The 12517-nt window shown below is 34.2% G+C and overlaps 1 protein-coding gene across 1 annotated transcript; it reads right to left on the reverse strand.

Annotated features, from left to right (window-relative positions):
* Positions 1 to 1703: 1703 nt before the first annotated feature.
* LOC101252981 (uncharacterized) lies at positions 1704 to 11312 on the reverse strand. The gene is made up of 12 exons (XM_004238022.4): positions 10994 to 11312; positions 9243 to 9429; positions 9056 to 9130; positions 7229 to 7335; positions 6858 to 6918; positions 6566 to 6625; positions 6403 to 6477; positions 5041 to 5187; positions 4262 to 4316; positions 3411 to 3530; positions 2526 to 2752; positions 1704 to 2404 (listed from the first exon to the last, which is right to left on the reverse strand). Exons 1-12 carry the CDS (start codon positions 11023 to 11025, stop codon positions 2381 to 2383), a joined length of 1170 nt encoding a protein of 389 aa, XP_004238070.1. The 5' UTR covers positions 11026 to 11312; the 3' UTR covers positions 1704 to 2380.
* Between the last annotated feature and the right edge of the window lie 1205 nt (positions 11313 to 12517).

The raw sequence follows: 12517 nt of genomic DNA on the forward strand, positions 1-12517 counted from the left end.
TCTCTATTGGGTTAATATATTCTTTATAATAAGTTTACAAATGGTAAATAAAAGAAATATGTGGTCTAATTGGTTATTGTCTTAGTTAGAGTTGAGAAATTGGAGGCTACAATGTCAAGGTGACATGCTATGAAACTCTATACTCCTTTTTACTAAAAAGAACAAATATTCACTCTCCAGATATCACGTGTAAGGTTGTACTGAATTTGTTATAATTGTAATATCGTACAATGTCTACTCTTACTATCCAATACACGTAGATTTTTTTCAATTGATGACATCCAAGAACGTGGCTTAGTGATCAATGAAGTGTGAAGAGTAGAGAAGCATGAAATCTCAAATTTAAATATTAATAGAGGCAAAAAAAAAAATTACGAGGTTAATTTTTCCAAAGGGTGTATACACCGGGTGAGTCTCATATGAACTAGTCAAGACGTGTGTAAACTGATCGAGACAACACCCAAATTTATTTATTTTTTAACAAAAGATTCTCCCGATTGATGGATGCTCAAATAGGATTTGTCTATATTCTTTGGTCATTACTTTTTAACATATACTAATTGTTGATTATCCATCTTGTGGAGAACATGTTCTGTTTGTGGCTGTGTAATTGCAAAATAATAAAGCTGCACTAAACATAAAAATGTATGATCATGTTGTTTCCTTAATCAAAAAATGAGTTTTATAATGTTGTCGACAAAAGCAAAGTTTGTCTTTGTATGTTAGATTGCATTAGCACTAAGTTAACAAATGATTAATTAAGTTTATATTTAAATTACTAATAAATTAAAGATTATTCCCATTCCCAAAGTCAGTTTTTCTAGTTGTGGAAGTTGAGGTAGTTTTCTTTGTTAGCAGTTATTTCCTGTTTTGTCCATGTTACAAAAATGAAATAAAAATAACACCAGCCCATGATGAGTATAGTGGACACTAACATGCAGTCTCTGGCTTTGTTATCGTCTTTCATTTTGTAAATAAAGTTTAACACTGGCACTTGCCCCCATTATACCTTTTTTTTTGTTTCCTATGTCTACGTCTAAAGTCTATATTAAAGTCCCAACTAAATTCAAATCGGGTACTAGTGACACTCTCAATAATTTATTTTTTTTGCATGTCAGAGCTCGAACTCGAAAACCTTGATTAAAGATAAATAATCTCATCGTTGTATCACAACTCATGTCGGTGCCCGAATTATACTCTCTTTATTTCTTCCCCAATGGTTTCAAAGCTAGCTAGGTAGCTAGTAGGTTCCATGTGATTAAGTACGGTAAAGTCATAAAGAAAGAGCTACCATTTACTACTTGTGCATTATCTTGGCCCAACTTGGGGACTCTTATCAAGGGAGACAACTCGACAGTACCTACATAATAAAATGCCTAGTTTAAAGTTAAAATTTCTATTCATTTATCATTTCTTCTCCAGCAAGAAATAATCATAAAAAGTCATGATGAACGTTTAAAATATGAGAAATAATGAGTGTTAAAAGAAAATTGAACCAGGCCGAGTTTGTGGCCAAGTGCCGTAAGTTTGCAAGTACCTGGTAAAATACATCTACAAATAGTGCAAAATCTTGGTGGAACAAATGTTTTACAACTCGAGTCTGAATCATCTACTTTGTAACTAAGCTATGTAGAGTTTGATGGTGTAGATTGACAATTTGGCGTACCAGAAAAAGGAATTTCTAAACGAAGAAAGAAAGCAAATTGACACAAACTACTATATTTGAATAAGCAAAAAGATAAAAGATAAAAACATACGCGTTGAAAATGTTTGTTTACAATGGCAAAGGAATCTCCACTTATTATCTAAAGAAATCACAAACTTTTCCAATCTTATATCAACCCAAACATACATGCTCTCAACTGTCAATAAGTGATCTTTGTACTTTAATAGCCAATCCAATCTCCCATTGTTTCGGATTTTTGTGCCTCCCAAATATAGATTCAGGTTTCAGTTTGCCAATTCAACACGAGCTAGACGGATATCTACTAACTCATAGGCAGGCAGAGCCAGGATTTCAACTTTATGGGTTTTTGAATTATAGAACAACTATTTCAAGTGCTAATATAACTGAGTTCTAAAATTTAATGTTTACATATTTAATGAATTTCTTAACACAAATACACAGTTTGAGCAAAAGCTACTGAGTTCATCCAAACTCATATCAGGACTTCTACCTCCGCCCCTGGTACTAAGTTGATGTGCATGGGAAGAAAATTAAATGTTGAGCGGGGATCGGGATTGGTGGAAACTTATATACATACTATCACCATTTTTTCTGTTTCATAATGGAGCAGCTATCTCACCTTTCAGTGATGCTCTTTAGTCTTCTCCATCTCTGGAGTTAAAAAAAAGGCCTATTCTGAAACCCACGAAATTCTTACAGATTAACTGGAGGACTTCCCTGAAATGGAAACAAGAAACTTCATTCAGAGGTCTACTCATGAAAGGAGCTCCAGTGAAAAAAATAACCAAACAGATTGATGTGAATGAAGGAACATTGTGCTAATCGAAATAGCTCTCACCTTGAACAAAAGATCATGGGCAATATGTTCCCAAGGTAATGATATAGACATCAAGCAGCATTTTAGAGGGATCATTCCTTCATCTCGGGTAGCAGAGGCAGCAGCATATGCATGCTTTGCTGCCTCTGATGCAACTGATGCAGCTCGTCGCACAACTGCACTGAAGCTTAATCCTTTTTTCGAGTCGTGGTCTACAGAATTTTGGCTCAAGTCCTGCTTGCTTTGATCTGATACACAGAAGTAAAAGCATCGAATATTTAATTTGCAGAAGGTCTAAATAGATCAATCTATACAAGGGAGACCATCATGCAGTACCATTTCAAAGGGCTGGAAGAAAACAGATTAAACTAAATAAAGCATTTGATTGCATATGAAAATTGATATTTTTTTTAGCTGAGGATCTATCGTAAACAGCCTCTCTAGCCCAGAAAGATAGGTCAAGGTCTGCATACAACCCCACCCTCCCCAGACCCTACTTGTGGGACCACACCGGGTATGTTGTTATTGTTAATGCATTTGGTTGCAGCCGAAGTGATTAGTTACCATGCATACTCGTATCAAATGAAATCTTCTAGCTCACACAGAAGACAGCATAAACGGAATGACCCACTACAATGCACAAAAGTTGCTATCACAAGATTCAGGTTTCTTTAAGATTTTCAGAAATATTTATCCCAATAAATGTAGATGAATTCCCTGCTAGTGTTATTGGAGCGTTTGAGTTTCTAAATCAACTGAGCAAAATTGAGAAGATATAATAAGTTACTCTGTAAATAATTGACCAATCACCAACTTTATGACAAGAAATCAAATAACACAACCTCACGAAGAGAGATCAAATTTTGTGATACAAAATGATGAAGCAGTAACTATTTTTCAGTTTACCTACAACACCAGACACAGCTACTTCAACTTCCCCGCGTCCTCCGGGGCCTTTCATGTAAATCCTGTCAGTTTTCCCGACAGAATGAAGAGAAAGAAGGCTCCCAAATCCAGACCTTCCAGCTGTGAACATAAAAGGAGTTGACATTAGATTGCCAGAATACATTTTCCTCTTGAAACTGCCAGAAAAAAAGGACTAGGAAATCTCCTTGCAATTGAAATTTGATGATTTACTATATCAACTGTTTTGACTTTAACTCCAGCAATGCAGAGGTGTAGTTGTGACATCAATTCCTTAAATGATACGCCTCCCTCATTCCTAATTCATGTGAGACTTACTATTTTGCTACCGTTTTACAATATTTATTTTATTTGGATAAATAAGCAAACAACTTTATTATAAGAAGACAACAACTAAGATAATGCAATATATTACAGAAAGGGTATCCATTCCACCAATTATATTATTCTATCCAACTTTTAAAAGTTTCAAGAGGTTGAAAAACATTTATAAATGAGATCAAATTATCGATGTGTCATTTCATCCATTAAATAACTTTTCAACTAGTACCCTTTTTTATGGCAAAGAGAGGATCTAAGTTCGTACAGTCATATCATGATATACAATCCTCACACTCCAATAGTTCCCAATAAGTATTACAGTACTAACACCTCATCTTAGTTGCTAAACAGGACAGTTTGGACTACAAACAAGTGCATCAGGACATGCAAAGTGGAACAATCCAGATGGTTCACCAGTTTCCATTTAAAATTGATTTGGTAGCGTCACAACAAGAAACGATAAACAATTATTGTATGATACTGAAGACCACATGTCGAAACAGCAGATTTACCGTCATATGCATCTCGGACCATTTGATAGCTAACGAAGCCTGAGAAAAGAGTAATCTGGAATCATATTAAAAGCTGTTAGTACACCAACAACTTCACAACTAAATCTTCATGAGAACTACAAGTCTACGCTAAATACATAATAAACACAATATCCAACATATGAGGACCTCAAAATACATTGTCAGAAGCTTGTAAGCAAGAGAAAAAATCATCAGAAAATTCTATCAAACATCTGTAAGGTAAAATATAAGTGCTTAATTTTAGCTGTGCAAGTGAAATAAGAAACTACTGTAGAGACTGTGGTTGTTAAGACGTCAAATTAGGTCAGATGACCAAATATGTCATCCCTAAAAGAGTTTTAGTGAATCAAGCAGTTCATCGATGATGTTTGTTTCCTGATGAAATGATTGACTTTGTTAATGGAGTCAAGAAAATGCAAAGTAGTTTTAAAAGAACCAATGAGAAAGAAACCTAGAGATGGTGTTTTCTTGTGTCTCGACTAGAGAAAACATATTCCTAAGCTGCTTTCTTTCCTTAAATTTCCCTTTAGGAGGCAGGTAAATAGATGAACACTTTTTGCATGATAAATAGAAATATGTATCAATTATACTAAATTCAATATTCCATAACCTTCCATTTCTTCAAGAAATAATAAAGTAGAATTCACTATTCAGTGCTATTGTTTACTTTTTACGTCATGTCATTACAAACTAAAAGCACCAAAGTAAAGCAAGAATTATAAATACTATTCACTAATAGAGCAAACAGTTTCTCAAACCTTTGATGTTGGTGCTTTTCCAGAACTTGTATCACTACTTGACGTATCAGCAGGACTGCAGTCTTGTCGTATTCTCTCCCTTGGAAATGCAGCTCCATCATGTGCATTTAAAAGTACACAATAGCAGTGATCAACATCTGTCAAGACCTGAAGAAACATAATTTGCAGTGCTTCTACAGTAGTGACTAGTTATATCAAAAGTAAATGAAGAAGTTTGCTCAAACTTATTTTCAAGTGAGTGTTAATTTAGCGATCAATGCTGATTATCACACTTGTGCCCTTTCGTGGAATGCAGCCTCGGATTTCATGTTTTCTCCCAATTTAATGGGGGAATCAGAAAAACTTTAAGCAACATTTGTTCTTTCCAAGAGATCAGTTGGGGAACAAAAGAATTAATAGCTCAATGTCATCTATTCTACTGCTCCTTCAGGGTGTCATTTATGGCAACTTCACATTCGATTAAACTGGTATAGGCCATCAAATCTATTCCACATCAAGGTAAACTAAGTCACTAACTGAAGGATTATCCCACCTATTGACAATTCAAGCCTTAGAGAATAGGGGTTCATACTCCTTGATTTTTTAATTAATAAATATAAATCAGAGATTTTCATAAACGATTTTATAATTCAAGGTAGAAATGATAAAGTAGCCAAAAATGATTTGCAGGACTCTATGAGCATGAGGCAAAAATTGAGAGATGTAACAAAAGCTTCTAGAATTTTGCAATGTCAAACATGAAAGCAAACTAGAGATACAGAATGCTTGTACAATCAAAGGAAGGTATTTACAGTCTGAAACTACAAAAGATGTACAAAATGCCTATCTTACACAGATTTTGCATGCAAAATGATAGACTACTGCAATCCATCAAGATGTAATTGTTTTCTTACAGATCAAATGTGAATGAAAACCAAAGAGTGATTAACATCTAGATTACATGCAAAATGGTAGACCACCCGTGATCCTTCAAGGTGTAACTATTTTACAGGTCTAATGCAAATAAAAGGTTAAGTATTTGACGTGCAGAATAGAATACCTCTCAACAACATAAGGGAAAGGGGGCAAGAATAAGTTTCTATTCAGCAAACATGAAAAACCCGGGGTGATTAACTGATCAGATAATCTATTACAACAACAATACCCATTGTAATTCAACAAGTGGGGTCTAGGGAGGTGGTGTGTACGCAGCCTTATCCCTACCTTGTGAAGGTAAAGACTACCGAGGTTGTTTCCAATAGACCCTCGACTCAAGTAAAGCGTATAAAAGTCAAGTATGGAAAGGTTTCCACTACATTATGACTTTCATATATTAAGCCACATAGCAACTTAACAAAAGTGGTCTGGGAGTTGATATATTACCACTGCATCAAAAGTGGAATCGAAGTCATCAACTGCAAAACATATCTCTGGGTAGGCAGAGGTTGTTTCTACTTCCTGAATATATATTTATAATGCCATTAGAAGACATTTATATCAAGCATAAAAGCAGTCATATGGATCTCCAGATATAAAACACACTTACCTTTCTTGAGTCCAAATGAAAATTGATACGACTTGGAGATGCGTAGACTGTTTTGACAACCTGAAAAAGTATAGAAATAAAAGAAGAACAACCATTTGCTTTCACTAATGAAAACCTTTAAGGGATGAAACTAAATTAGAGAGACGCGAGGAGCCAAACATGTCACAAAGATCTACTTGGCTTTCTACAATAATAAAAAAGGGTAGCAGGTTTTATGTAATAACTACTTGAATAGTAAAGTGAATCAGATTAGTATGAACACTAATAGGAAGTTTCTGATCTGCATACTTGCCTTGTATATAGGAGATAGTGGCCGGTCTTTTCCAGTCTGGTAATTCTGAAGGACCTGTTGACTAGCACAAAACCAAAAAAAAAAAAAAAAGAAGGAAAATCACTAAAGAGAATACTAAAAGTTGTTATGCTTTAGCTGATGCATAAACATATGATACAATGACAATGAATATCCTGGCAAATGTTACAGCTGAAAATCCTCTTTGAACCAAAAACAAACAGAAATATCTTGAGAAGATACTCAAAAATTTTATAGATGTTTTCCTGAGTATTCCCTATTAATCAAAGTAAAAAACTCAAAAGTCATACAACCATGTGAAGTAGAACATTAAGACACTACATCATGGAACAAAGAGAAGTATGGAATAGTACCTGCAAATTGCAACCGTCACACTAAAAGAAGTTTGAGCAATTAAGTTCAAGTAAAAGGAGCGCCTCCAATCAACATCTGATGCACTTGCACCAATTAAGTCATCCAACTGACATGAAGACAATGAACAATAGAATTTGTCACCTTTGAAAACATCTAATACTATCTAGTATATTCTGATGAAGATAAATAACTAAGGGTCGTTTGGTAGCTAGCTTGGAGTTGAACGCAAGTATGAAATCCAGCATAATTAAATACCATGTTCTGGTAGTTGGTTAGGAAGTGAGTTATTCAAGTATAAAATTAATACGGTATTTGCTTTGCAATTAGAAACCCACTTAACTAATACATGTATAAGTTATGAAGGAATCTATGTATTATTTTATGCAAGATAGACGGTGAGATAACTAATACATAAATAACTAAATCATGCATAACTAATCCCTGCATAAAATAATACATAAATTTCCTCATAACTAATCCCTACATTGCTAACATATGTTTACCTGCATAAATCTAACCACCAACCCAGTAACTCCAATTGTTATTGATCAATCTTACCTTTAATGTGACCACAATCAAATGTAGAAACCAAATCTGAATTCATTCTCTTCAAACTAAACTACTAGGTTATCGAAGCAAAAGCTAGAGAAACAATCATCTCTATCAATTACATAATCTCTATATCAATTGTCAAATAAATTTGTTAACATCAAATGTATCATCAATGTTGGAGTGAAGTATATGTCCTCTAAGATGATATCAATCTAGACTCAGGATGCCCATGAATACATTATATTTGAAGATTCCAAAGAAGACAAGTGACCATGGAATCTGGATAAATGTTTTCCGATCACATTATCTTAACTTTTCAGTATGAATTTGGCTCTTTGGGTACTTAACCAGTTAATGAGATACTTGTAACATGTAAATTGTAGGAATAGACTTAAAAACGAGAGTGAGACAGTACCTCAAAATGAATGCAAAAAGAAACAGTACAACACTCTGCAGGATGAAGAATGTCAAGTTCTTTTAGTGTTGCGTGATCTTATAACACAAAAAGGTAAAAATTCCTCATAGCATACTGCAACATCAATGGTCACTGGCACTCATCAAAAACATAACTAGTATACAATCTTGAAAATCCATATCCCCAACTATCTTATGGTCCAAGTAGAGTGATGAACCAAAACAGTCAAATCATCAGGCAAACATAACTACAGCTTTACAACGAACTTACAAAATTCTAGTATTTCTATCTACTAGTTTGCACATTGATGAACCACCAGCCTTTATTTAGAAGGACCACTCCTGTATTGCCTCTTTTGAGAGATGACAATTCATCTTTATCATGCATGACGGATAAATAAGAACGTCTCACCATCATTCCCCAAGGTAGCATTTGGCAACAGTTAATTTAAGATGTAGCATGTCCAACATCTACCCCTTTTCATAACCTAGATATTATTTTCCAGTCCCATTTACTTGGATTCAGCTCCTATTTCAGGCGTAATCTAGAATCTTGAATCACCTCGAGTTTTTTCTTTGACACGTGTGGCGTTAAAATATACCTAAAGTAAGTACAGTGAAACAAGGACAAGAGATTTGCTTAAAATCCAAATTAAACTAAACAAGACAGTCTACATATATAAAGAAGAAAAAGACTCAGCTTGATGATTCATACAAATTTCCAAGTTTATTGGCCCATATGGATCATACAGTCGAGTGAACATACATCATACATTCAAATGATTAACACCTTAAATGAAAGAAAATACTTCTTTACGCGTGTCAGAGACATCTGAATGAAAAACTTGTGCTGTTTTTACCTTAGGTGCCCACCTGCGTACAAAGTATGGAGAGTTTGCAGATTCGTTTTCATTTGACCCATGTTTCTGCAAATGCTGCACCAAAATATGTATAATCGTAGTAATTCACTTTCAGTAAACTGTTATTCAGATTCAGCAGGTTGCAACTTATAACCCTAAAATAAGGGGAAAATGAGAAGATGTGTACCAATTTTTTTACAAAGAATACAAGATCATCCTCCTGACGCCCCCTAGACTCCCTTCCACGAATGAAATACACATCCATAACGCCATGCCAGAAACGTGGATCCGTTTCAACATCTGATGTTTCATCTTCCACTATGGTTTGCCCTAACATCTTTGAATTCTTCTTCACCATACATAGCAACTCTGATCTGCATGGAGTTTGAATTTGAGTAGGCAAACAAACACAAATAGAAGCGAACAATATAACACTCTTCACTTCCCCTACCATACTCTTAAGAGATTCATAATAAAGTATCGCATAAACCTAGAAAATAAAGAAAGTAACCAATGATGAGGAGCAAAACAAAACCATTTTGAATATTCTTATTAATCATTCAATGCCTCTCAACCAAAGTAAAAGCATAACAATCAGTTCCTTTCCAAAGGAAGTTCAAACCATATTGACTTGAAAACATGAAATGCTTATCAGAAATTCATCATGTCATTACCCAATTTCAGAGGGAAGTGCCAAAAGACCAAAATGAACACTTCACATGCAAATTTGATAAGCAACTATCAGTATCTTAGGAATCGCTACACTTGCAAAATTCACTTGGCAGATTTATAATTTCATTCAATTGACAACATAAACTTCAAAGCCTATCACTTTTAGCTACTTGTACATCCAACAAAGATCTCATTTGACAACACCACGAGACAAAAAGAAAAAAGAGAGGAAAAACATAAGGACATACTTCACCTCCTAACAGTTAATTCCTGACACAGCAGATTCCCACTGGTAATGCTAGTCAAAGAATCAAATCAATTTAGCAGGTTCATAATGTCTTCAATAACTAAACATAATCACAAAAAACTTGTCTCGGGCTACTTGTACGTTGTCTAATCCAAATAGGGATTTCAAAAGCACACAGTTCAACTCTAACTCAGTCTCAATCATAATGCTAGTCAAATAAATTTAGCAAGTTCATTATTTCTCCAATAATAACATAACACAAAAAGTTCTCATTTCTCACTCTCTAACTACTAGTATGTTTTACATCCAAATAGAGATTTTAAAAAAAACAAATTTCAACTCCCAACTCAGCATCTTCGGGATCATAATGCCAGTCAAATTAACTTGGCTAGTTCCTTATTCTTCAATATATAACATTAAACAAGAAAATCTCAACGTACGAGCTACTTGTATGTTTTCCAACTCCTACATTAGAGTCTTCTGAATTGTTATGTTTAGTCGGAACAATCAGAAAGTTCATTATTTCTTGAATACATAACATAAATACAAAAAATAATCAATCTCTTAGCTACTTGCACGCTGTCTAATCCAAATACAGATATCAAGATCACAAATTTCACTCCTAACTCAGTGTCCTCGGAATAGTAATGCTAGTCAAATAAATTTAGCAAGTTCAATATCTCTTCAATAAACACTGTAATCACACACAAAAAAAATCTGCAGCTACTTGTAATTTGCATGCCTTTATCATCCAAACGTCGATTCAACTCCTAACAAGCATCTTCAGGATCACAATGCAAGTCAAATCAATTTAGCAACTAGCAAATATATTATTTGTTAATTAAATAACCTAAATACAAAAAAAGTTCTTCAATCTATCACATGAACGCAAACATATTCTCAATCTCTAGCTACTTATATGTCTTGTCGACTCAATATCCATTATTATCAATCCTTCGAAACCTAATTAGATAAACGGAAAGTAAAAGTATAGCTAATAATTCTCAAATTAAACTCACCGACTAGGGGTTTGGGCTCCCTCCCCTAGCATTTTCTTCTTCTTCTCTATGAATGAAAACTCTCCTTTCAACAACGCAGATTTGATACCGCTGACTCCGCCGCTCAAAAATTGATGAAATTTCTCAGACTACGATGCGTTTCGGAGAGAACGAAAAAATAGAAGAAGACGAAGGAAGTAGCCACAGTAGCCGAGTGAGAGGAAGACACCTGGTTTGTTGATCTCAGAAAAGCTTCCAAAAATTTCTCTGAAATTTACAAAGGGGAGTGAAACTTCTCGTGCTGGATGGTAAAAATTGGCTACTTTTTTTTTTTTTTTTTAATGTAGATGCTTTTTAACCCTATTTTCTCGTTAAATTCGACTTTCTTCCCAAAAACATTTCATATGTCAATTTAAGCCCCCCGTTTTGTGACTTCATTCAATTGATACCCTTAACTATTAAAATTTAGAAGAAAAAAATTAGCTATTCCTGTGTAAGGCCCCAATTACGAAAAAATATGATTTTTTTAAAAATATTCAAAACTCAAATTTGAGACTTTTAGTTACATAATATAATATCCAGCATATATAATTGAGTGTATATATAGTTCAGTTCTATTTTATAAGACCAAATACATAAACAAATTTCTAAATTTGTTGGATTTTTCCCCTTAGGAACTTCAACTATGCTATTTTCCTAATTAAATCATTGAACCACCCATAAGTTGTTCCTTTTAAATACTATTGGTTGATGTGCAACCTGATTTTGTTAGGGATATTGATGGAAGATGCATATGTTGTTCTAGAACTCATTAGTCCAATTGATAGTGAAAATGTTCGAAAATAATTGTGTTTTACTTCAAGTCATTTGAACACATTAGAAAACAAATGAGACTGACACACAATTTGTCTTCATTCTTTCAATCAAAATCACTACAATACAAACACAATTAAAAAAATCATTTACAATTGAAATGAAAAGTCAATCATATCAGCTAACAATGTTTAAAAAGAACAAATTATGGGTGATTGAATGATTCGATAAAGAATGGAACGGTTGAGATACCTAGAAAAAAAACCCAACAAATTTAAGAATTTATTCATGAGTTCGGCAGGGGCGGACCCACCCTATGTCGTGGGATGCACGTGCATCCGGTAACTTTCAAAAAAATTATATGTATATATGAATATCTATTTTGAAAAACTGGTAGAAAATAAGATATAGTCAACAGTGCACCCATAAAAAACATAGAAGTACTCTTGGACAATCTTTAGAAGGTAGAGATACCATCCTCTAGACCAAGGTTCGAATTCGCCTTAAGCTTATTTTTGTTTTAAGTTTAGCTTAGACCTTATATTTAAGCTATATTTATATTGATGCACCTAAAGCATTTAAATTCTGGGTTCGCCTCTCAAGTTCAGTTATTTGAAAAAACTACATGACCGTATGGGTAGGCCTAACTGAGGAAGCCCACGGGATTTAACAAGCTAAGTGGGAGTAGGTATTGGGTATGAGTAGCAAGTAGCAGTGGGCTTTTTTAACATT

Source organism: Solanum lycopersicum, chromosome 4 (assembly GCF_036512215.1).
Source record: "Solanum lycopersicum chromosome 4, SLM_r2.1".
Classification (NCBI taxonomy): domain Eukaryota; kingdom Viridiplantae; phylum Streptophyta; class Magnoliopsida; order Solanales; family Solanaceae; genus Solanum; species Solanum lycopersicum.

Excerpts from the sequence above, each read along its gene's own strand:
- LOC101252981 (XM_004238022.4), bottom strand. The coding sequence starts at position 11,025 with ATGCTAGGGGAGGGAGCCCAAACCCCTAGTCG. Across the intron at positions 5,188-6,402 it reads ATTCCACTTTTGATGCAGTG|GTCTTGACAGATGTTGATCA; the intron begins GTAATATATCAA and ends ATGTTTCTTCAG. Across the intron at positions 4,317-5,040 it reads GAAAAGCACCAACATCAAAG|ATTACTCTTTTCTCAGGCTT; the intron begins GTTTGAGAAACT and ends ATATGATTCCAG.